Below are 26,776 nucleotides of genomic sequence, written 5' to 3' on the forward strand. Positions count from 1 at the left end.
TCAGAACACAGAATGCATAAGAATTTGCTGTGTATGGGGCTGCATTGCTGCTGAGCAAGAGCACCCATGCTGATCCAGATCTACCACCAGAAGCACCTACAATAGGCATGTGAGTGTCAGAACCAGACCATGGAGCAATGGAAGAAGGCGGCCTGGTCTGATAAATCACATTTTCTTTTAGATCATGTGGATGGCTGGATTAATGTGTGCAGTTTACCTGGGAAAGAGATGACAACAGGATGGAGCATGGGAAGAAGGAAACCAGCGGTGGCAATGTCATGTTCTGGACAATGCCCTGCTGGGAAACCTTGGGTTCTGGAATTCATGTTTCTTTAGCATGTCCCACCTACCTAAAGATTGTTAAAGACCAAGTATAATATCATAGCAACAGTATTCGCTGATAGACGTTGCCTCGTTCAGCAAAATAATACACTGCCACACTGAAAACATTGTTCAGGAATGGTTTGAGGAACATGACAAAGAGTTCATGATATTGATTTGGTCTCCTAATTTTCCAGATCTCAATCTGCTCAGGGACTTAAAAGATTTGCTGCTAACGTCTTGGTGCCAGATACCACTGGACATCTTCAGAAGACTTGTGGAGTCCATGCCTTGATGGGTCAGAGCTGTTTTGAAGGCAATATTAGGCTGATGGTTTTAATGGGAGGCTCTGATTGGGGATCTCGAGAGACAGTGTCTGGGCTTGCGAGTGTCTTGGATAAAAACTATGATTCAGACCTTTAATGACCTCTTAGGCACAGCCATCAGCAGTGTGTCTGTCTACGGAGAGAGTGTCGACCGTGTTGAGAGGTTTGCTTACCTCGGCAGTGACATTCATGTCCCCAGTGACTCTTCCTATGAAGTCAGTAGATGGATTGAGAGAGCACGGGGGGTGTCATGAGAATGCTGGAAAAGGGTGAGTGGCATTTCCAATATCTCTGCAAAAGTACAAAGGTCCAAGTCTTTAGAGTCCTGGTGCTTCCTGTTTTGTTATATGGTTGCGAGACATGGATGCTATCCAGTGACCTGAGAACGAAGACTGAACTCCATCGGTACTGTGTCTCTTAGGAGAATACTTGGGTACCGCTGGTTTGATTTTGTGTCGAATGAGCATTTGCTCATTGAGTCCCGAATGAGGTACATTACCTGCATTGTGAGGGAGTATCAGTTATGGCACTTACAGCCATATGGCGCAATTCCCCGAGGGCGATCCAGCTTGCAGACAACACAGGCTTAGGAGATACTCTGGCAGTGTCCTGAAGTCACCCAGCCAGAATCCGAACTTCAACCCAATTGAACATATCTGGAGAAAACTTATATCATATCTGGACCACCCATGGTTTCCATCCTACCTGACAGAACTTGAGAGGATCTGCCGAGATCTGCTGAATGGCAGAATTCTCCAAATCCAGGGGCGCTAAGCTTGTTGTGACATACTCAGGAAAACTTCAGGCTGGAATCACTGCCAAATGTGCTTCAGCTAAGTACTGCATAAGTGTTCTAAATGCTGTATTGTATCAATGTGATATTTAATTTTTTTTTTAAACATTAGCATTAGTCTGCCACATAGCAAAATGTAAAAAATAGTAAAGGGGGTCTGAATTCTTTTGGAATGCACTATGTATATATTGTAAAAAGCAATATATACATCTCTCTCTATATATAAAATCTATCTGTCTGTCTGTCTGTATATCTGTCTGCTTTTCACAAGAGGACTACTTAACGGATTTAGATCAGGTTTTTTCTTTTATTTGCTTGAACATTCTGGTTGATTTTGTGACCTCTCTCATTGTGTCATAGTTCAATTGCGGTACTGATTTATTTGCCCGAATCCAAGAAAGACGCAGTGGACCAAGGGGAGGGTGGTGGGGTCCCTCCTCACTCATACGCCAGACTTACATCCGCTTAGCTAGCAAACGAGAGAACTACTTAAGGCATTTAAATCGAGTTTTCTTCTATAATTTGTTTGAACATTCTGGTTGATCTCATTGTGCTAAGAATTATAGTTCGCTTGCAAGAGCAATATATTCACGCTAATCTGAGGCAGAGGCTGTGGGCCGAGGGGAGGGGCATGCGTAATATCAGGAGTGGGGAGCAGGGGACGGCCCTTCTCACTGTCCTGTTTCACTACTACACAGGTGGAGCCGCGGGGAACGGCTAGTATAATATAAACATTATGCACAGTATATATGTGTATGTACTGTATGTTGTGATGGATGGCCGGCGAGAGTTTCCGGCCCTCACTCCTAGGCCGTCAGGAGGAGCTCTTCCGACAGCATGGACGTGCCCCGAATTCCAGCAGGGCCTCATGGACTTTGTAGTTTTTATACACAGCCCTGCTGGATACCTTGGGGACCACCGGGAGTCGCTGTAGGGAGGCTCGTGGATTCTTATGTGCTCTATAACCTGGAAGTACGTCCTGATCATGTGAACAGGAGAGATGATGTACTTCCAGGTTGAAGAAAAGGACTTTTACCCTGACCCGGAAGTAATAAGGACTTGTGGACTGTTGGGCAGGAACACCTCCGGGTCAGGCGGTATAAAAGGACTCTGGGAAAGCCCAGACACTGAGCTGAGCTGGGAGGTAGGGTGGCTAAGTGTCTGGGAGTGGAGGAGAGAGTATTGTGATTGATTTGTGTTTATATGAATAGTGTGGAGTGGAGGGTGCTTGGTGCACTGTGTTATTATTTAATAAATAATAATTATACTTTTACCTGGTGTTTAGAGTGGTACCTGAAGGTTCAAGAGGTCGATAAATACCTCAACTGCTACAATGTATAAATTTGAATAATACTGAAATAAACTTTTGAAATATTTATTTCAAAAATAAACTTACGACCCAACCATCGATAGGATTCTTTTCAATCATATACAGCATCAACTTACCCCAGTTACTTTGTGTATTCTGAATATAATAGAAAAATAAAATAACTAAATGTTTACACCAAAAATAACTTGATGAACCCACCCTGCACAGCATTCTGGTCCATTCCATACTGGGCTAGTTTAGAACACCCCCTTTTCTGAACATGGTCATGTTATTCCCGAGCTGTGCAGTAGAATCCCAAACCCCTGTACCATCTCACCCTAAATATGGCTGCTTTAAATTTTTATTTTTGTATCTTTCTTATATTAGCCTGACTGGTGAGCTTTCTTGTTGATTACTTAAGAATTGCATGCAGCCATCATGCTCCTCAGACAAGGTGAAATTGTATCCTTCCATTAACAAATTTGCTCACCATCAGGTGAATGGATGCTTGTCTGGTTTACAGTAATGTCTTGACAGCTGTGGGTGTGTACGGGATTAAATGCATTAATCAAGATTAAGCAGAATTATGAACTATTATAAAATTGAACTTTTGAACACTCATGCATTTCAGCTTTAAAATTTGAATATGACTGATTTGTCTGAAGCTCTCTATATGTTCTTCATGTTCACTGGCTTGGCCAGACTTATTTCCCACTCCTCATTGTGGCAAGTGAAGTGTAGGCAGATTGCTAAACCAGAACCTTTGGAGGAAAATGTGAATGGGCCCGTTATGTCATCGACCAGTGTGCTGGTTTTCATTAGAAATTATCTAAGAATAAACAGCCACTCTTGGTAGCATTCTGAATTGTTCTGAACACCAGCTGCCTTTGAAGTGAACTGCTCTGTGGGTGTGGTGAAGGGCAGGGGAGTCCCCACTCGCTTCAAAGACGTCTCTGGTGAGAAGGTAGGAGTGGCTTCAAGTGACTGCCAGTGGCGTGCAGAAAGCCCTCTTTGCTATTGTGAGGCTACACGCAAATAGGAGAAATCGGGCCTACAGTCATTGGCTCAGTCATTTCATAAGAGTGCATTTATCTAAAAAAAAGCTTGAGACATGATTGTTCTATATTTCAGGCAAAAACCTAAACAAGTCTGTTTGCTTGCCTGACATAGAACGCATCAAAAAATCTCACTGCATCTTTTTAAAATTGTCTGTGGTATTCACAGATTATTAAACAGAGTCAAAAGAGGAAAAAAATGAACAAACAGGAAATTAATCTGCACAAGCGTGGTAATTTTTGAAATACTGTTTTGATTCATCAGGTGTCTGTAAGCAAACGGTGAATGTAAATTTTGAAATTATGCATTGTCAGACAGTGTATTAGGTAAGAATAATCTAAGTAAAATGTGATTTCAATCAACCAATAAATAAATCAATAAATCAGCCACAGATGCACTCCTCTACAACATCTGAAGGATCTGGCTCTACCGGAGTAGGCCCTCAGGGTAGACTTTATTTTTACATCTGAATCACTTTAAATACTTTCCAGCAGGTTATCAAGAATGCAGGAACTGTCTGGTGTACATCTTCCCATCCTGAATGGACGTCAAACCTCTCCTGACATCTTTCCACGAGCTAGCAGCAAATCAAATGCTTTAGCCTAAATTTGATTTATTGGGCCATCCAGAGATCTGGCCAGATCATGGTCACACATCAGCCCAACTAAAAAGTAACATCCACTGCTTATCTGTGGGTGCCATTACTTAAAGGCATTCTCATCTGTGTTTCTTTTTCTGTAATGACCTTACAGTGTTGAAGAAGTTGGATCATGGCAATTAGAAATGAAGATTACACATTTAGCTTTAAAGAAGAGGTGAAATTCACATTGAGTTCAATTTGGTGTATTCTAGTATGACATAGTTAAGGCACTGAATAATAGATAGATAGATAGATAGATAGATAGATAGATAGATAGATAGATAGATAGATAGATAGATAGATAGATAGATAGATAGATAGATAGACAGATAATTCTGAAGAGCACTATATATAGATAAAGAGACTGATAGTTGCTCTGAGCCTGTTACTCTTATAAGATGGTAATAATAAATATAGTGCTGTACAATATTTGCATACATAGACAAATATTTCCTAGGAAACAAAGAAGAAAACAAATATCAACTGTCAAAATTTAAACCAAAAACAGTCATGCCGATCTTCAGATTTTATTTAAACTCAAAGTCTGACATCCTAAATTCTCCATAATGAAACTCTGAAGTTATGGTTTCTTTGCCTTTATTTCGTTTTACAGGACCATTTGTAATATAACTTCTTTTAATGGTCTATATTGTCAATACTGTTGCATCTATGAACTTCCTGATTTGTTTGACACCAGCATTTATTATTTTTAAGTGTGATCATCCTTGTCGGTTGGCATGCCAATGTGCAGTGACATCCTCAAATAGCACTGGGTCATCACCCACAACCCTACATATGGAGATAACCCGCCTAATGGCTTTTTTTTTTTACTATGAGGTTCCTTTTAACATGTAATTGTCAAATAGTTTTAGGGGTCAGCATTTAGCTCTGCTTTGTGCATCCACTGGCAGCTGTATAATGTTTCTTTACTGCATAGTGGATACATGTTTGTGCACCTCCTTCCATGAGGAGCACTTATATCACCTATACTATGGGCCATCCCTTGCATTTATTCAATAATAATTCATTATTGTGAGTGGGATGATGAGAAGAAACAGTCAGTTGGTAACCAGTTGTATCAAAACTGTAGCAAAAAGGAGCAAGTGAAGGCAAAGTCAGAAATGAGTAGAACTAAAAACATAAACAATGGGCAGTATGAAGAGTGAAAGGGAAAATTTCAATCAGAAAACCTGCAAATCATAGGTTGAGAAAGAAAATTATTTTTATGAAATGGCAGGCAATAAGGTGCGGAAGTCTAACCTACACCTGACATCCTTTGAATAGAGCTCCTGTGTTATAAGAGTAGTACTGTTGTATAGTATGTAGTACTGATGTCTCACAGCTTTAGGATCCTGGGTTCAACTATCAAATCAAATTACTGCCCTGTTTGGTGTTTGGGAATTCTCTCCATGTATCTTCAAGGTAGCCTTGTTGGGTTAGTGGAAGACTCTAAATTGGCTCTTTGCAAAAGAGTAGGTTATTGAGAGAACTGATGGCTTATACAGATGTTGTTGACTATCTGATGCTTCTGTAGTAGTTGTCAAGACAAAAACTGATTGTAAGGGAGGGTGGATGGACATACTTACCTAGGGTTTGGTGTTTGCACAGTATAATTCTATCACATATATATTTATTCTTAAATGAAACACTAAGCAATTAAACTGTATTTCACAAGAAAACAAAAGAAATTGTTGGGTCACCTGTTTTTAATGAATCTGTGAAGACAAATCCACCCTCATTCTCTATGGTGCCACAGCATGATGGCGACTGTCAAAAGAAAGCTTTCAGAATGAAGACAAAAGGGCATCCTAAGGAAGTGTGCATGTGTGAGAGTGTGTCTGCGTGTGTGTGTGTGTGTGCGTGTGTGTGTGTGTGTGTGTAGGGCGTAGGGGTTAACTTACTGCCACACTTCCAAATTCTGTCAGTCTCTGCAACATTGGTCATTGGATACCAAGGGCATTACTTAAGGTGACTTCAGGGACAACTGTGAATGAATTTACAGGAGTCAGGGGCTGCCATTAAAGAGGATATCCAAAGAGGAAGAATCAAAAGGGCCTTCATGGAACAGTACCGAAGAGGGAGCCCTGACTAAAAAATCGAAATGTCCTTGCCAAATGCTTGCAAAGTGTCAACTAGGAAAATAATGTTGATACTTGTTTGTAGACCAAAGGAGAATATGTGGTCCTGATCACTACAGTTATGTGTGACGCAAATCAAATGATACACAGCAGTCAGGTCATAGCATCCCCAGAGTAACGTAGTGGTTAGAGGAATCCTTTTTTCAAAGCAGGGAATTTCAGGTTTATGTTGACTAAGGAATAGACAAATGGAGCACAATATTGAGGAATAGTGAATAAAAAGCCGAATCTATTTCAGATAACTGACTTAAGGAAAGAAATTTGCATTTTAATACAACAGTGATTGACCACAAGCTGCCAGAGCAACAGTGCAATGACATAAAATGGAGAAACCCAATGTTGTTGAGTGGCCAAGTCAACAGACCTAACACAGGCTAGGAGAAACAAACCAATATGGCTTCATCACAATGAGAAAAGTAAGTAGTAACTGATCTCAAAATATTGTTGACTGTTACAGCTAGCATAGGTGTTTCAAGAAACTGCTGACAGAGATTTGCGTGGGAGTGTGAATACTCTAAAGAAAATAACTTTTCAAAATTGCAAATTAATGAGGCAGTGAACCAGTTGTAATTAAACAAACAAATGGGTGCTTCAAATTGAGGTAAGGAAATGGCTAAAGCTAACTCGCTCAGGCTACATCCTCATTAATTACTATGTTTTCATTTAAGAATTGTGTTTTTAAAAGAAAATGATTTCCATTCATACTAGCATTTTCAGATAATTTATGAAAGGAACTCTGTCCACACTAAAATGGCCGAAAACACATATGACACAGACATTCGCACATTAGGCATGAGCACATTGATAATTGTAATCCCGCTGGCCATGGGATTTATCGCAGCACTGTAGCAACTGGTAAATTATTTTTCTTTTCCCATGTACTGTATGCAGCATTCAAACTCAAAATAAAAAATTTAGAAGCATAGAGGTAAGCAACACGATAAGTGCCATGTAAGCAACTCTTCTATGCCAACTATGTTGGAAAGTACAGGGTGAGTCAAAATTATGCTAACATTTGAATGGTGGAAAAAAATTATTAACAAAACATACTTCATATGTGCAAGATGATTTACAGGAATGTCTCAACCTGTTCGCCATCGTGTTCAACACACAAAAACCAACGAGCAACAGTACCATTTAAAGCCCAGACACACATTTCGCGGGGAATAAATGATACCACAGTCCATATTCTGTCCTTCAGGTCATTAATATCATAATCTTTCTTGCTATACACGCACTCCTTCACCATACCCCATAGCCAGAAATCACAGGGTATCAAATCAGGGGAATGTGGAGGCCATGACAATGGTCCACCACCACCTATCCATCGACCTGGAAAGGTGTGATCGAGATAAAAATAATCCATTAGTGTTAACATGATTTTTACTCACCCTGTATTGTTTTTTTCATGAAGATTAACCAGTTGGGGAATGAGACATTGTAAAGAGCAGGATCAATTCAGTGAAGGGCTACATAATAAGCATGAACCAATCAGAATGCGATTAGTTAATATGTTTTCAAAAATCTACCATTTTTCCCATCCTTATTACAATGTTGAGGCTGTGTTTTCAAAAGTTATACAGCTCAAGGGTTAAAAATGGCAGGGTAGTGTGAACGAAAGGCAAAAATGGAGACTATGCAGTAGTGTGAATGGGTCCTTAGACTGACATAAAATCACAGAGCCAGCAAGCAAAATTGTATTTTCAAGGTGTGGAGTTCAACCTACCATGAAGAAATCAGAAAAATACGGATCAAGTTGAAAACAGAAAAGACAGCAGAAAATTTTAAAAGATGCCTGTATCTAATGGAATAGTATTTACAGGTCACTTCCTTATGGGCAGAAAGAAATGCAATAAATATCTAACTTGCTAAGTATTCTTTTAAATGTGTTTGCAGCTAATGCATAACTCTTGTGGGACAGTCTGTGACAATATTCTGTCACGTTTTACTTCAGTTGGAATCACCAACTATCTATCTAAAACATGTTTTTTTCCATCTTAAAAATGTTGAAAAATTAATTCATGAATTTATTTCTAGTAGGATTGACTACTTCAATGCGGTATCCACTGGCTGTTCAAATTGTTCTTTATGCAACACTTAGTTAATTCAAAATGCTGGTGTAAGAATCATTACAAGAAGTAGAGAGTATGAACACAAAACTCCAGTTCTCAGGTCCTTGCACTGGCCCCTAGTTAAGCTTAGGGCTGATTTCAAAATCCACCTTCCAACCTATAAACTCTTAAACAGCTAAGGCCCTGTTTATCTATCTGATCTTATTATTACTTACAAATCAAAGCACACATTAAAATCTCAAATTGCCGGCCTACTTAAGATTGCAAGGATTAATAAAATAACAGTGGGAGTTTGAGCTTTTAGTTACAGGGCCCTGCAGCTGTGGAATGGTCTGCCTACTTCTATTAGAGATGTCTCACTACTTTAGCCTAGCATACCCTGACTAGAGCTGCTGATTAGCTGCACATAATGTATCTTTTTTTTATTAGTCGTTTGTACAAAAATATAAACATCCTCTTTAATAAAATCCCTGTGTGCGTCCAGGTGTCCGTGTGTGTGTCTTCTGGTGAAGTGCGCATGCGCGGGGCACGGTGTGATGCACGATATTACTGTCAGAGAAAGTTAGAGGCGTTTTACGGAAATACAAACCTGTATTACTGCGAGAGGAAATTAAAGGTACACAATACAGTGACTCATATTACAGCCACATACAAGCCAGTATTACTGTCAGAGAAAATTAAATGCATATTACCGACGCGCACGCCTGTATTACTGCCAGAGAAAATTAAAGGTATATTATGGACGTACAAGCCAGCGGAGATACAAGACAGTATTACTGTCACAGAAAATTAAAGACAGACAATACACGGCGGCAGCCCACGAAGAACGGTCAGCTCAGCAAGTAAACATCAACAAAAGAAAGGCTGAAAGAAAGAAAAATACGACCAACAAAAAGAATGAGGTCAAAGACCCTTGCCATTTAATATAGACTGTTCCTACTAATGTTTATGCACTACTGTTCTAGCGCCCGTTATTGTAATGGACTAAATGACTAGTTACAATATAAACATATAATTACTAAACCTCATCATTCTGTTTCTCTCTCTGTATCTTGATGTTGCACTGGTCCATACACAGTTCCCCATTGTGTCTAGCCAAATCAATGTCTGGTTGGACGATAAAGTAATTTGAATGAAATCAAAAATAAATTACCTAAAATGTATTATTATTATTATCTGACATGTTCTTCCTGAAGATTATTTGCCACGCTTGATCTCCTGCCCATAGAAGAGTCCTCTTAGAACTGGGAGCACTGAGTCATTGCATGGAAAGATTCTGTCATCAGACAGACAGCCATAGCTCAAGAATTAATTAATGGACAGATGTTGTTGGTTTCCATACGATTCACTTTATTTACAATATACAGTTTCTTGTATTTGTAATTTGTAATTTTTCACGTAACCTAACTTACTCTTCAGTGACAAACACAGAGAAGACAAGTGAAGCTTGGGATCAGAGCACAGGGTCAGCTAGTTTTACAGCACCTCTGGAGCAAATGCAGATTAAGGGCCTTGCACAAGAGTCCAATGGAGTAGCAGTCCTTCAGGCATTGCTGTGATTCACACTGGCAACCTTCTAGTTACCAGCACAGACCCTTTAGCCAGTGAGCCACCACCACACATGTATGTTAAAAAGTTTCTGCTTTGTTTTCTGTTTTTTATTTTTTTTTTAATCTGTGTCATTATGTGTACTAATTCTGAAATTAGTAATTTGTAAAATCTATAGTATTTCTCTAAGAATTTGTCACAGAATTCTGTGCCTGCACTCAGTGAACAGCGCTATAGAGAGTAAATGAAATTTAATTGAAAATGATTGCTGATGTTGCAATAAAACAAAAACACGAGGTCCCTGTTCTATTGTATTGTTTTAGATATAATAGACAAGAAATACAGTAGAACAGATATGTTTGTATTAATTCCAACCATTTAAACAATTATTGCTATTAAATCCAAAGTATGCAATATATAAATATGAAAGGCACTACATAAATGATAGATAGATAGATAGATAGATAGATAGATAGATAGATAGATAGATAGATAGTGTAAAACAATTATCTATCTATCTATCTATCTATCTATCTATCTATCTATCTATCTATCTATCTATCTATCTATCTATCTATCTATCTATCTATCTATCTATCTATCTATCTATCTAAGAAACTAGAAAGACACCTTTTAAACTATTTCATTGCACTATTAGTTAGTCTGCTTCCCCTTTTTAATTAGTAATAAATCAGAGAGCCTTGGGGTCGCGTTCCTTTTTCCAGCCTCAATTGCAAACACACCATTGATGGAAATTTACAAAGTACAGGGGAAAGATCACTCAGTGGAAAGTACATAAAGTGGGGAAAGCTCCATCAGTTAGTCAGAACACACTCTGCCTCATGTAGGCAAATGAGGGACAGTCTGCAGTGTGTCACATGTCTAGTTACCTTTGAACTCATCCTCAGGAGCCACTTTCAAGTGAACAGGCTCACTATAATCACGGGACTTACCGTTTCAGCAGCGGACTTGGCTACTAGTCATAATCAAGCTTGACTCACTCCTTTTTGTTTAAAGCTGAAAGACCCCCAACTGCTCACACCTGAGACTTACAGAGCAGCCATCCATGGCTGTGCCTTTAATATGCTTCACATTAAAACTGGCAGAAATATTTCAAACCTTCATATAAAACAGTGACACATGCGTCCCTAGCTAATCCCTGTGGCTTTTACTTGAGTGACCATGCCTTCTGTTTCTTTATTAATGTGATATACAATGGCATTAAACAAAGGCTGACTAATTCCTTTCAGGTTTAATAATTGTTTTGCATCATTGCTGTCATTTATTATTAAAGCCCAAGTCACATGTATTTTATATTCATTGACTGTTCTTGTGGCACCAGTGGTTCTCTGTTTCAGGCTTTCCCCACAATTATTAGTCAGAAATCTGTTGCATGCAGCTGTGGCTGCAATATACAGCATCCATTTTACTGAACTCTCCTACAGCAATTAAATGGTCTACCGAGGCAGAATCAGCCAAAAGAAAGGAATCAGACTAGGATGGAGTGCCACCCTCATGCACACTGACCAAATTACTGTTGCTTGTTATCTCAGAATGAACAACTTTGGGATTGAACTGCACAGACAAGAAAGACATGCAGTGACGTGGCCCGGATTTGAATCCAGACGTCTGGAGTTGTCTCAAAGCTATGTCACATTACGCAACTTTTCCAGCCATACCAGTTATGTAGTCTGACATAGCCTGTTACTCAGTTATAGTAGTTTGCAACTCACCCTGACAAAATCAAACAGGTTGTCCCAAAGTCGTAGAGGTGGGCGCTGTGTGCATGAGAGCTGAGAACCAACAAGCGCTCACCCTGAAGTACAATGCATATAATTTTGAACCTCAAAAACAGAAGAGGGACTAATCTGTCTGATGTCGAGGGGTTTAACAAGTCAAGATATCTAGTATATAATAAAACACTGACGTCTGTGTTTCCAGTCCATCTGAGCAATCTAATTGGAGGAGTAAAGGTGTACGACACATGCTGACAGAGTCGACTTCAAAGACTGAAAGTATAAAATTGGAGAGGAGGCAAGGAAGGTGCCTCAAAAATAATAAGAGGTCTGAGAAACAGGCTTTACAGAAACAAGCTTGAGAGAGGGAGTGACGGTGAAGAGACGTTCAGACACACATGAATAAGGAGTAAATGTGCTGAATGAAGGTACACAAAAAACAAGAGATAGCAAATGTTTTTCATTACCGTATATACTCGCATATAAGTCAGGTCTTGAAACCCGAAAAAATCGATCATAAAATCAGACCCCGACTTATACACCAGTTCAAAAATACGACACTTAATTTTTTTTTTTTTTTTACATCTTCTTACTTCCTCCAATCTCGCACCAGTTTCTCAGACACATCGAATTTTGTTGCAGCAGCGCAGTTACCAATTTCTTTCACCACATCAACGACTTTTAATTTAAAACCAGCTTCATATTTTCTTCTGATTGAACGCTTCATTGTAGATAAGGGATGCTCTTACGATAAAGGTGTATGAGGGTATGAGATATAAAAAACACAAAACAGTGCAAACGTTGCGTCGAAATACAATAGTTTGGGTATTATCGTGTGGTCACGAAGGCACAATACATAGAAAAAAAAGGCAGTGTGCTCCGTGGTTATTCTCTCAGGTGGGCGTTAGCATATTGTAATCTCTTGGACCAACAGCGTGAGTTTTCCGCATTCGACTTATACGACTGACATTATAAAATACCAGAAATTATACGGTAAAATCAAGCCCCGACTTATACGTGGGAGAACTTAAACACGAGTATGTTAAACGGAAAAAGATAGGAGGAAGACTTGCAGCTTAACTTTTACTTGTAAACCCGTTGCATGGCTGCAATTCCAACAATTTTGGAACTGTGAAATTGTGCTAGAAACTCATCACTCAGCCAGTTAATGTTTCACCCCCTGCGATTTATAGTCATGTAAATTGACATTCTCAAGTGAAGAGATCAGCAGCTGCAGTCGTCGATTTGACATCCCCTCTGTAACGTGATAGTAGCTTCACAGTATCAGACAACTGCAAGCAGTGAGATGCATGAATAATTTTTTAATAGTTTTGGATGGCAATCCAAAGCTAAGATTAGTGAAATCTCATTGCAAAGATGTTGAGACTTTATAATTTGAGGCCTGGTATTTTTGACCTGCATTAGTGATGCTGCTTTGTAGTTGGGAGCATGAGCTGATAGCGTGTTGCTGCACCCACCACACGACGAACCACCTGGACTGGGACCTGAGTGCAGTGGCCGACACCTCAGCACCACACTGGAACAGTATGAGGGTTTTATACGGTGTCTCGAGTGCCGATCCTGCCACCAACTTCCAAGTTTTCCCTGCAAGTTGGAGGACCTGCTTGCAGGGCTGGATGCAGATTAACGTCATACCCAGGATGAAGCAGTTGAAGATTAAGGTCCTTGCTCAAGGGCCCAACGGAGTAGAGTCTTTGCAGCACAAAGCAAAAAAATGCAATGATTGTTATTATTTTAGGGTTACAGAACTTATATGACATTCTCAAACTTCTAAGGTCTAAGCTTATTCCAACAATTTCCTTCTTAAACAACTCTAGATGTCATGTTAAATATATATTGTAAATATTTATAGTTATAAAAGCATGTGACAATCAAGGACCACAAAACCTAAAGTGTGGGGAAATTTACAGATTTCCATATAGAAACTATGTGAACCAGCAGACCACTCATTACTTCATCTGACCACCTCACTCTTTTGTTTCCACTGAGTTAAACAGAACAAGAGAACTTAAGGTCCACCCATTTATAATATTCTGCTTCCCAATAGCCCTAGTTGTAACTACACACTTTGGCATTAATTGTATATTGTGAGTGATTGGGTTGCACTTTTTCTTTTCAGAGCTGATTCAGTTAAAAAGAAAATAAACCTTTGAACAGATTTAGAAGGGAGTTAGAAGGGCTGAAGCAACCGCAGGTAAGTGCAAGTCTCATATCTCATGGTAGCAGAAAGGTCTTTGCCAAAATTTTTGACAGTGTCACAGTGGGACCACACGATGATGCCCCAAAAGGGCGTGGAGTTTGCTTAACTTTTGCTGCAGTAATACAAACATTGATAGTCCATAAACTAGCATCCAGGATATAATTGGGGTGCCAAATGTAATGGATTTGGGCTGATAGCTTGAAGCGGGGTCTAGATCCTTAGAATAGGCTGTATGGGAATTTTGAAGGGTACAACCATTTTGGTGTGACTCCTCACCAAGGAAGTGATGCCACAGTAGAGTGGATGACACTTTAGTAACAGACAGCTTTTTTTGTGGGGTGGTAATGTGGCCAGATATGAAGGTAAACGTATGACCAAAGAAGGCCAACAAGATCAGTTTTGTGAAGTGACAGGAAAGATAAGGACTTGCATGTTGACTGGACAGGCAAAACAAGAGAACATGTACACAATGAGTATAAATTTGAACAGAAGTGAGGATTTTTTGCAACACTGAGACCTCTGTACACAGTTTCCCATTGTCTAGCCAAATCAGTGTCTGGTTGGACGGTAAAGTCATTTGAATGAAATCAAAAATGAATTACCTAAAATGTATTATTATTATAATTATTATTATTACCTGACATGTTCTTCCTGGAGATTATTCACCATGCTTGATCTCCTTTCCAGGGGAGCTTGCTTAACCGTCATCATTACTTCCTGAACGTTCTGCTTGCTACAGAATGATCTGGAGAAAAGCTCATGCTGCAAAGGGTAACTCATGTAACCCCCCATATCATTTCTTAGAGGTGGATGTGGAAAGATCGGGAATACATGGGGAATGGTTTTGGGTAGTCTGTGGTAGCTCAGAAAGGTTGGATGTGATAACGAGAAAGAGGAATTGACTCTGACAGTTCCATGACCATTGCCATTCAAAGTCACTCCTAGAGGAGTCCATGGGCTGTCACAGCCATTCTTTGATGGTGTGGAGTGCTGGTTGGTGGATGCAATGACACTTCCTCTTGCTGCTGTTGTCTGCTTGTCTGTGAATGTCAGGCTCCGTTGTCCTTCTATGTCTTGCCTATCAATAGTTAGAGGCCTTCTAGATGGTAACTGAATGTTTTGTTTTTCTTGGCAATGTTGGAGTTCCATTTTCTCCTCTGGGGAACTGCTCATGTCAGCATGGCCATCAGTCTGTAGGGACTCTCCATTCTCCATTAAACATTTCTTGGTTTCAGTGACATCATCAGTCAATTGGTCGCCATTATCAGATGAAGATAATGAAGCAGTAGTATTCATGATGAATGAATCTTGAACTGATTGAGGAACCTCTCTGTGTAATGAGCCATTCTCCTTTGATTGAGGCTCAGTCTTCTGCAGTGAAGTCAACAGGAACAGACATTGGTTACCCAACTGTTCCATCTGCAGACACTCAGCTGCCTCCAGGAGACTTTTGAGGTCCTCCACACGAGCTTCTAAGGCTTCAGTGTAGGCATAGTCCAGGATCTGCTGAAACGTCTTCCATGATAAGAAATCCAAGGTACAACGGTGGCCTTTGTCTTTCAGAAGGGTCTCCAACTTTTTACTGGTGCATGCCAACACCAAACTGTGGACTTGAAATACATGACTTTCGACCTCAATTATTGTGTCGCACAGAGTACCAGACAAGCGCATCTCATTGGCTCTCCTCAGGAGGAGAGTGGAGTGCTGAGGGTTCTTCAGTCTTACTACATTCATTGCGAGTTCTTCTGATATTCTTCAGGTGGCAGAAGGTTGGATTGTGCTCTCTTCAATTGGTCTAGGTGTTGATCCATTCAACCTGTATGAGACAGAAGAAATATAAGAATCTGAACTGATTTCCAATCGCTAACATTTTGCTACACAGATTTAGTAATGCAGAAATGGAAAATTTCCTATTCAATGTTCTGAAGCTTTTTCGAAGTACTGGACTTATATTGGGAGGTAACTGCAAGGTAGATTACACTTTAGGAGGGCTTTAGATAGATAGATAGATAGATAGATAGATAGATAGATAGATAGATAGATAGATAGATAGATAGATAGATAGATAGATAGATAGATAGATAGATAGATAGATAGATAGATAGATAGATAGATAGCAGTTTAGAGACAACACATGATATCTGAGTGTGGAACATTCCTTTCAAAACTATGTCCAGATACCATAACAGTTTGGACTGGATACCTTGACCTGTATGGCACTGATAAAGCTGTACCTCCTGCCAAGAACTGAGCCCAATACTGCCTTTGAGTCACATGCACTACAGTCAGTAAGAGCTGAACAATAGCAATTCCATAATCAATCATATTTTTTAGAGAATGGGAATGTAAGATATTTAGAGCTATGTCTCCATGGCAGTGTGAAGCTCACCAATGTGCGATCTGAAGGACACTCACACCCTGTTTTGTCCTGCCCAGGAAAAGTCAAGGTAACTTTGAAAGTTATAGAGGCAGGAACATAGCTGCCCACCATGTCTGCCCTGCTTATATTGGAATTGCAAGCTATTTTTAAACTAATCTGCTTGTGGGAACTATCATTCAAAGGGACAGTAGTGCTTTGCAGGATACTGTTAATTTAACTGAGTTCTTCAATAAACGTTAAAGCTGGAAGGCCTCTTAAGGGTTCATTTTGCACTTAATGTTGGAAATTCATCACTTTCAACAAATAATAATAGATGCTACATGTGAAGGGTCACCAAGCAGTGCAATAGATCTTTAGACTTTCTCAAGTATTTACTTTATAGAGTATTTTGAAGGAGTGAATTAAGATCAATGACTTAGGTTGGACTGAATGGCCTACACTCATTAACAAGATTCTGATGTCTGAATGTCTTTAGGACACACTCTCAGCAAACTTATACTTATGTCAGCAGGACGATGCCAAACACTAAAACAAAAATTAATTGAAAGTAGTTTGAAAATGTGATCTGGATAAGTATGTAAGACAAGTGTATAAAATCCATTTGAAATGTTTACTAGAAGTTTCCAGATGCTTTTATTTTTGATGCTCCTTGGTAATGTTTACATATTACCTTTGGAGTGACCGAACCTCCACCTGAAATTCTTGAGCTAAAACTTCTTGGACTAATTCTTGGGCTAAGTCTTCTTGGACTAATTCTTGGGTTAACTCTTCTTGGACTAATTCTTGGGCTAACTCTTACATGTTACCTGCGGAATGACTTGAATGATGTACTTGAATTGGTATTAAGCTTTTTTTTGGGGTTAAGGTCTACTTACTCATGGAATGAATTAAATGATGCATCTGGATAAGTGTTAAGATGGATTCCTGGGCTAACGTTTATGTGTTATTCACGATATGACTTAAATGATATACCTGGATTGGTGTTAAGATATTTTTGTTTGGGTTAAGGTCTGTGTCTTACTCATGGAATGAATTAAATGTTGTATCTGGATAATTATTAACATGTATTCCTGGGCTAACGTTTATGTGTTATTTGACGTAAATGATGCACCTGCATCACCATTAAGAAGATTTTCCTGAAAGGACTTCTTAAATTATAGTCCTGAGCATATTCCTGGATTAACTTTATCATTGATGGATCATGGCAGAGTTGTTATTCTTTTGTCTTGGAAAAATAATCTAAATTATTGTAACTGGTTTCCAATACAAAATGTGGTTGCATTGTTTTATGTTAGGACAGTCCCATAAAAAATATGCTTACTATGCATAAGATCTCAGTCTAAAAAGGCATTTCCTTTATACATGAATCATTTCACACACCCTTGGAAGTTTCATTTCCTCATTAACAGTAAACAATTTGTAATAAAAGACTGTTAATTGAAGTTGTACCCATTTGGTGTGTTATCTATCATCCAATTGAACTTCCTAGGACATCCTGTAATATTTACAAATATTCGTTGGAAATGCTCTTTTTTTATAAATGTGTCAAAATTGCTCAATAAAATTGTAAACTTGCCATATATCTGAAATAATCAGGGAAGCTGAGCACATGTATTTTTGAACTAGAAGAAAACAATTTTCAGTTTATATTTTTAGCTGCAAAACCTCATTCTCTGCCAAACGAAAAACTGTAGATGTCTCAGTGCTGTGCCTGCCTGTTATCAAAATGTAAAAACACACGTCTTTGATTACTTATATTGTTTATAGTCATTGACTTTTTCTGGCAGCTTTGGGCTTCAGGCTTATTTATTTTGTACATTATTAAAATCAGTTATTTTGAAGAAAGCAACTAATTTCACAATGTGTCATATCATAGATTTCAACTCAGTTTCTCTTTCCTGTTTGCATTTGGCACAAGGCAGTAATTTACCCTGGATGGGACACCAGTCCATGCCTGGCCGGGACGCCCCTTCTACATATGTTCCAGGGGAGCAACCATGGGCGTCACACTACCTGCCTCAGGACACTTGGTGGGAGCCTCCCTGGCTGACGATGGTGCCTCAGTTTCCCGCAGGGTTTCATGGGAGATGGAGTTTTCCCACAACCCTGTGGGGATCTGGGGTGGCCGCCAGGGGGGTTCTGCATGGATCCCGGAACCCACTTGGACATCTCTACAGCCCCGCCCAGAAGTGCAATTAGCCACAGGTGATCAAGCACCTGGAGCACTTCCGGGTGGGCTATAAAAAGGGCCAGCATCCACCACTCAGAGGCGAGAATCGGGAAGAAGAGGACGAGGTTGCCTGGGAGGAGTGGTGGTGGTGCCAAGGCAGGATTTGTTTGGGCTGTGTTGACCAAGTGTTTTGGGACTGTGTTGGGCCTGTGGGACACAGGGAAGGTGTGCCCCACGGCTAAAGAGAAAAAATAAAAAGGACTTGTTATTTGCCCACGTGCCTCAGTGTGAATCTGTGCCGGGTCGGGCGTATATAGTGCCTTTTATTCACACTAGTAACATGTAATGGGCCGATTTGGTTAAGCTAATTCATTTGTCTTAGTGATGTGGAAGGTTGGATTTTGAAAGAATGTGCAGACTCCACATAGTGTGTATCATGGAGTTAATATCTGAAACACCATCTGTATATCATATAATGAAATTTTTTTGCTTCATCTTCATTTCATAGATTGAAAGCATTTTATTTGTCCCCATGTATAACATTTTACAGAAGCTTAAGAATTATAGCAAACAACAACAACCCTCTTCAATATACACAAGAGCTGCAACAAAGAAGAAAACTTCTAACCTTGCTGATAATAAATTGAGACATTAAAAAGTGTATTGCTGTTAGTGTAAAGGAGAACCAGTAGTATTTCTTGACACGCATCTGCGGAAAAATTTGTTAACTAAAAGCCCTCAATGTTAGTGTTTCAGAGAGAATGTGCAGCATTGTTCATAATGGCCATCAAGTTTGTTTTCCTTCACTCCTCCTCTACTACTCCGGGGGGTCCAGAGTGCATCCCATACATAATGAATGGATGGATGGAGAGGTGAGATGTATAATCGTGAGGCAGAGCCAGAAGCACTTCCTGTACCAGGGCATTGTCTTTAGGAGGTACTTAAGGGTCTAGCAGAAGTTTCACAAAAGTAGGGAATACAAGTCCCTGCAGCACTGCCTTGTGGTACCCCACGAATCACAGTCCACGGGATTACAGTTCCCAGCATGCCTTGTGGGTGTCTCTACAGGTACTATAGTCCTGGAATACTGTCATCTAGTGTCTCAGAGGAGCAAATAGTTCACATAAATTATCTCCCCCTGTCCATCCAGGATGGTGGCTTCCCAGTCGGGTAAGGATCCTTAACTGAGCCCTTCTGGGATGCTAGCATCTCTGCTGTGGTGTTGGCACCTTCGACCAATCTCCTGGTTGAGCCTTCCTTCCTGCCCAATTATTGGCATGGCCTTCTGGTAAGGTTATAGACTCTGGAACCATCCTGGCTAGGATGTCAGTCTATTTTTGCCATCCTTTACGATATACAAACATAATATACAACTGTTTACATATTTTATTTTTTTACAAATGGCACTCAGGTGGATAGGCAGGACATGTCCAGGGTCACATATTTGACTTGAGTAAGAAATCAAACCTACAACCTCTCAGATTAGAGCCCAGATCCTTAACCACAGTAGCATTCAGCCTATGGCTTATATTTTTATCTCATAAAACTTTGCCTATTCATTCTTGTATTTCTCAGTTTCAAGGCTATTAATAAACTTTTATCTCTTCTTCCACCTCCACTCAAGGTGAGTGTTGCCCTATTTCTCTTCCAACTCTAACTCATCTGGCACACCAGAGGTGTAGCTCAGAAGCATTTCAGGGTCAGGCTTTCAAACAGGGGACTTTCTTCTCTTACAGCTCCATCCAGAGGCACAGAATGACTCCAACAGGACTGCCTGTCAAGACTACATCTCCCATGCAGCCCTGCAGGTGTCCAAATAGTAACAACACCAGAGTGATGCTGCCACCCTGTGTGATGGAGGAATGTATGTCCCCGAGAGGCAGTCTGTCATCATTCATCCATTATCTTGGCTGCTGGACAATGAAAGGGGACACAGATCCTTTCAGCTAAGATGCCCATCTATTCAGACCGTTGATCCATTACGATGGCCTCTCAGCCAGGTAAGGAAACATCATCAATCCCGGTCTGGATGCCAGTCCATCCATGCATTCCTGTATACAGGATAAAACACACATGGGCAAAGGAACAATGTGCCAGACACCTCAGACTGCCACCTGCAAACGTTAACCTGATGTAAAATTCCAAGGTATAATGTTGCTAGTGCTTTCTGGCCACTAGTCATTTTGAAAAAATGTAAAGCAGAGGAAATTTTTAATTTTAAGAGTGGTAATGTTTTAACTACAATTTTATAACTAGTTAGTATAGTAGGAAAATACTGACATTAATGAAGTCTAAGAAAATAATAGAGTGACCCTTATTAAACATATAGAATTTGAACATTCATGTAAGATTCAGATGAGGGTGGCACAGTGGGTAGTGCAGCTCCAGGGTTCCAGGTTCAAATGTTGACCAAGTTACTGCCCGTGTGCTGTTTGCATGCTTTCCTCATGTCTCTGTGGGTTTCCTCCTGGCCCTACACTTTTTGCCCATAAACACAAGGTTAGGCTAATTGGTGACACTAAATTAGCCCATTATGAATGAGCGTGAGAACTATAAACTGAATTAAGTTTGTTTGTTTCCTGGGGGTATACCACCACCACCAATGATCTTAGATTGACAGAATACACCAGAGCAGTCATCAAAAAGGCCCATCAGCAATTTTAGTTTCTTTGAAACCTGAGGAAAGCATGGATGTCTACAGCAGCCATCATCAGCTTTTATAAACGTGACAGGCTGCATAGTGTGCTGGTATGGCGGCAGTTCAGCTAGAGAGTGCTAGGCATTGCAGAGGGTGGTGAAAACAGCTGAGATCATCGCTGGGACATGGGCACCATCTCTGCAGGACATATTTGCCAAGTGCTGTCATAAAGGACCCCAGTCACCCAGGCCGGATATTTTTCTCCCTCCTTCAATCAGGCAGGTGCAATGGAACATTTAACACCCGAACTGTGAGATTTCAGAAGAGCTTCTACCCACAGGTAATATGGCTGCTCACCTGTCAAATGCGACAAACAGTCTGAAATAAACTGAGCAAATTAAGTGCCACGTCTTCTGTGATTCTGGTGTACATAATGTTCTGTTTGGTGTTATTCACCTGGATTATTGTTAATATTAGATTTATGTTTGAGCTTTCTGATATTCTTATGTTGATTATGGTGTCTACAATCAATCGATTGCAATGAGTGCAGAATGTAGCTGCTAGAATCTTAACTAGGAAAAGAAAATCCGTGCACATCTCTCCAGTTCTGATGTCACTGCATTGGTTACCTGTGCCATTTAGAATTGACCTTTAAAATACTGCTAATGGTTTACAAAGCCTTAAATAATCTCACTCTATTTTATATTTCAGAATGTCTTACACCTTACACTCCAAATCGTAACCTTAGATCCTCAAATGAATGTCTGCTTGTAATTCCAAGAGCTAAACTTAAAAGAAGTGGTGAGGCGGCCTTATGCTGTTATGCACCTAAAATCTGGAATAGCTTGCCAATAGGAATTCGCCAGGCTGATACAATGGAGCACTTTAAAAAACTTCTAAAATCTCATTATTTTAACATGGCTTTCTCATAGCTTCATTTTAGTTTAAGCCTTATATTCTATATATGCATTTAATTATCATTTTTATCATGGATCCACAATCTCTACTTTCTCTGCTGTTTTTTTCTGGTTTTCTGTGGTTGCGATCTATGCCACCACCACCTGATCAAAGCACCGTGCAATCTCTACATTGATGGATTGAAGGCCGGGGGTCCAAATGACCATCATTGTCTAATTCTTCCACGTGAAGCCTAAAAACCATGAGGACTGATTGAGGTCATTTATTTTAGGTAGCATGCCTAGTTGGGGCTGGGTGGTCTCGTGGCCTTGGAACCCCTGCAGATTTTGTTTTTTTCTCCAGCCCTCTGGAGTTTTTTTTTGTTTATTTTTCCTGTCCTCCCTGGCCATCGGACTTTACTTTTATGCTATGTTAATTAGTATTGCCTATTTTTATTTTTATATTTTTTTTTGTTTTTTGTTCCTGTAAAGCACTTTGAGCTACATCATTTGTATGAAAACATGCTATAGAAATAAATGTTGTTGCTGTTGTTACAAGGAACATTACGTAGGTAAGAATTTCACTATATATTGTACATGTGGCAATACAATGACCTTGATCTTGATGATGACTGCTTTGATACTGCTTGGTTTTTAAGTCTGTTAACTTTTAATAATTAAAGTTGTCTGTTAAGGTAATTTTTAATTTTGATAGACAAGTATGGAAGGCTTTTTGGCTACTTGAAATTAGCCACACGTGATGCCCCTGGTGTCCTTTCCAGAGGTGGTCAATGCCTTGAGTATATTAAGTACGTTTAAGAAAATCAATGGATGGATGTTTCTGATCAATCAAAAAAATCCACTTCTTTTAATGTTGGTTTGCATTGTCAGATAAAATATTAAATAACTACAGCAAAGCCATATTTTCTTCCTCTTAACATTTTCTAAAAACAACTTTTGATTGTAGTTAATACCATCATGATTCTCAGTTTCAAAATATTTGATAATCTCTTGGATTCTCCCTATTAGAAGACCATTAGAAAGTGAAGTCATTTTCCAACTCTCGAGCTGTGCTGTGGCTTAACTTTTGGCAGGGTGTGTCTTGCCATGGCAGCTGCTCTATTCTTTATCAGGGTTGGTGTGAACCTTATCAGTCTTTATCAGGCCCTTAGGGACCTACGGAGCTTACTAGCAAGTTTGTGATGTTCATTATCAGTGATTTAAATAGCGATAACAATGCTCATGTGTATCAAACTGTTGACGGAAGTATGAAAGTCAGCGCTCTAACTGTTATTGTTGCTTTTAGATTGCTGATACAAAATGAAACATTAAAACTTCATGGATTAACCCTAACCTAGCCCGAGCCTTAACCAAGTTTAAAATGTGTCATTTCTCCTTCCATCCATTCATTCTTTATCAGACATCTTAGTCCAATCAATGGTCATGGCAGGTTGGGGTAACAGTCTTTCCATGCTTGCATGTACACACTCACTCATGGAGTCATTAATAAATATGAATCACATGCCTCGCAGTTAGGAGACTCGGGTTCGCTTCCCGGGTCCACCCTGCGTGGAGTTTGCATGTGTCTGCGTGGGTTTCCTCCGGGCGCTCCGGTTTCCTCCCACAGTCCAAAGACATGCAGGGTAGGTGGATTGGCAATTCTAAATTGGCCCTAGTGTGTGCTTGGTGTGTGGGTGTGTTTGTGTGTGTCCTGCGGTGGGTTGGCACCCTGCCCGGGATTGTTTCCTGCCTTGTGCCCTGTGTTGGCTGGGATTGGCTCCAGCAGACCCCCGTGACCCTGTTTTCGGATTCAGCGGGTTAGAAAATGGATGGATGGATGGATAATATACAGTAGAAGCAGGGGAGCATATCGGAATACCCCCGAGGAATACTCTTCTGTTTTGTCTTGGCATCTGTATTACTAGTGGTTTATTATCTTATATACTATGGACACCAGGTGACGCTCCAGCTCCCAAACTGCCAACACAAGCAGACATGGACTCAAGTGCAAAAGGCTAAAGAGTATTAATTCGTGGGAAACTCTTCTTTATCAAGTGTTTCCTTACCACAGTTGCAATTATATGCAATAAGCACAATTACAAGCGCAATAAAGCAACTCTTTCTCTGTCGTTGCCCCCTCCACTCCTCTTGGCAATCTTTGTCCACCTTCCACCCGACTCTGGCTTGTTGATGTGAAGCAGGCAGCTCTTTTTATCTAATCCCTAGCAGTGCTTCTGGTGATATGATGCTGCAGCTCCGAAGCACTTTCAGGTGAGGTTGGAGCCCTACAGAGTACAAAAGCTCCACCTGGCAGTCCCCACGGGACCCTACAAGGCTGTCCCTTGGGACTACAATATCTGGCATACCTTGTGAGCACCCATGCAGGGATACGATACTGGGCTTGCTGCCATCTAGCATCCCAGGGGAGACAAAGCCCCATGTAAGCTGTCTTCCCCTGTCCTTCCATCCTGGTGGCCCAGTTGGGTAAGGATGCCAACCGTCCCTTACAATATGAACTTTTTCTATACCCACTCAATTTTGCAGTTGAATCCAGCTTGAACTTGAACAGCTTAACAATGTCAAGTCCTCCATTGATTGGCCCCTTTGTTTTATGAGTATTGTCGTCACAAAGCCTAATGGGCACCTAAAATGTAGCTGCCCTCTTTCTTAAAAATGGCTAACTCTCATCTCCTATTCTGCGGGTATGCAGACATCTGGCCTTCACCACTTTGCTCTTTTCAAGCGCAGGGCCTGATTTAAATATACCACACGTATTTAGATCTTACTGTACCGGTGCTTCCTCCACCTCAGAACATTTCATTTCAGAAATGAGACAGTCTTTGTTTTTCCTGCTGACACAGTGAGGTCAGATGATTTGCGCATTACTTGACGCAGGCATGGCGCCTCGGTCAGTACATCAGGAGGAGGAGGTGATGTTTGTTTAGCAGCACCAGTGGGTGCAGTGGGTACATCGGGAAATTCTCCATTTCGGTGCCTCCTACAGGGTGATATCTCGGGCAGGCATAATATGTCTGATTTAAAGCAGAAAACTCTGACATTCCTAAAGTAGGAGAGCACAAGCTCAGACATTTAGGGTGTGGCCAGATATCAGTTAAAAAGGGGCTACATGGTCAAGCTGAAAAAAGTATGTACCACCAAAGGGCCAATGTCTAGAACGACAGAGCGTCTGGTCTGTCCTCAACACTCCAAAGGTATCTGCCTGCCTCAGATGGCAATCTTCTCACATTTTTACTAGAACCACTACACTCCAAATGCCAAGTGTCCACTGAGCACTGTTCCAGCCCATATATAATCATTGTGTCCACATTAGTTGGTTCATTTAGGGCCTTGTACTTCATTTGGTTCCTGATTTTTCCATATGCCCTGTTTATGTTGTTCAGAAGTTAAACTGTAAGTCTTAACGACTTAATAGTAGTCTAACCTTTTAAAAGAAAAGTAGAATACACTTTAGGTTGTCTACTAAATTCGCTATTTATTCATATCTTTAATTGTTCACCAGTATCTTCAGTTTGGGAACCTACTCTAATCTCACCATATTCAGCTGCAGTTCTACTGCCTATCAGCAGCGGCAGTTGGATGCACACCAGTGCTACCTTAACTGAGGCCTGTTGGTATTCCAGGCTAAACTGGTGGGGTGATCAGTGTGGAACTGTGTGTGTGGAAACTGAATATGTCTCTTGCTTTGATTAGTAATTTACTATTGCATATTCTCTGCCTTATCAGTGGCATAGTGGTTAAGATTGCTTCCCCACAGCTTCAGAGACTCAGGTTCAGTTCCTGGTCTGGTCACTGCAGGTGCCAAGTCCATGCCACATGCAGTTCAGAACAAGTCCTCCACATGAGGCTGAGGGTTTTCAGTCCTGGCCAGTACTTGGATGGTAGACCAACCAAGAAAAGCTGGAATTGCTGCTGGAAGAGGTGTTGATGAGGCCAGCAAGGGGCACCTACCCTGTGGTCTGAATGTGGGATTCCCAATGCTCCAGTGCAGTGATGGAGACAGTATGCTGTAAAAAATGGTGCCATCCTTCGGATGAGGCGTAAAATCGAGATCCTGACTCGGAGTACTGCACCCTCCACACATCCTTCTGCTGATACCAGCATAGGAAAAACATCCCCACCCATAATTACAACAGCGCAAGTGAGCAGAGAGCTGAGGAGACTTCGTGCCAGCAAAGCAGCGGGTCCAGATGGAGTATCGCCACGACTGCTGAAGGTCTGTGCATCGGAGCTGGGGGGTCCTCTACAGCGCATCTTCAACCTGAGCCTGGAACAGGGGAGAGTCCCGAGGCTTTGGAAAACATCTTGTATCACCCCAGTCCCAAAGGTATCACGTCCTAGTGAGCTGAATGACTTTCGGCCTGTTGCTCTGACATCACATGTGATGAAGACCATGGAGAGGCTGCTGCTTCACCACCTTAGGCCACAGGTTCAACACGCCCTTGACCCTCTGCAGTTTGCATATCAGGAGAAGGTGGGAGCGGAAGATGCCATCATCTATATGCTACACCGAT

The 26,776-nt window shown here is 40.6% G+C and overlaps 1 protein-coding gene across 1 annotated transcript in view; it reads right to left on the minus strand.

The window, feature by feature from the left end:
* Positions 1 to 26,776, minus strand: part of zbtb32 (zinc finger and BTB domain containing 32) — a 141,749-nt gene that overhangs the window by 84,843 nt on the left and 30,130 nt on the right. The window contains exon 2 of the mRNA XM_028823363.2: positions 14,798 to 15,976. Within this exon, the coding sequence (XP_028679196.1) occupies positions 14,798 to 15,894 (1,097 nt within the window). The 5' untranslated portion in view covers positions 15,895 to 15,976. The remainder of the gene's footprint in view (positions 1 to 14,797; positions 15,977 to 26,776) is intronic.

Source organism: Erpetoichthys calabaricus, chromosome 17 (assembly GCF_900747795.2).
Source record: "Erpetoichthys calabaricus chromosome 17, fErpCal1.3, whole genome shotgun sequence".
NCBI lineage: Eukaryota > Metazoa > Chordata > Cladistia > Polypteriformes > Polypteridae > Erpetoichthys > Erpetoichthys calabaricus.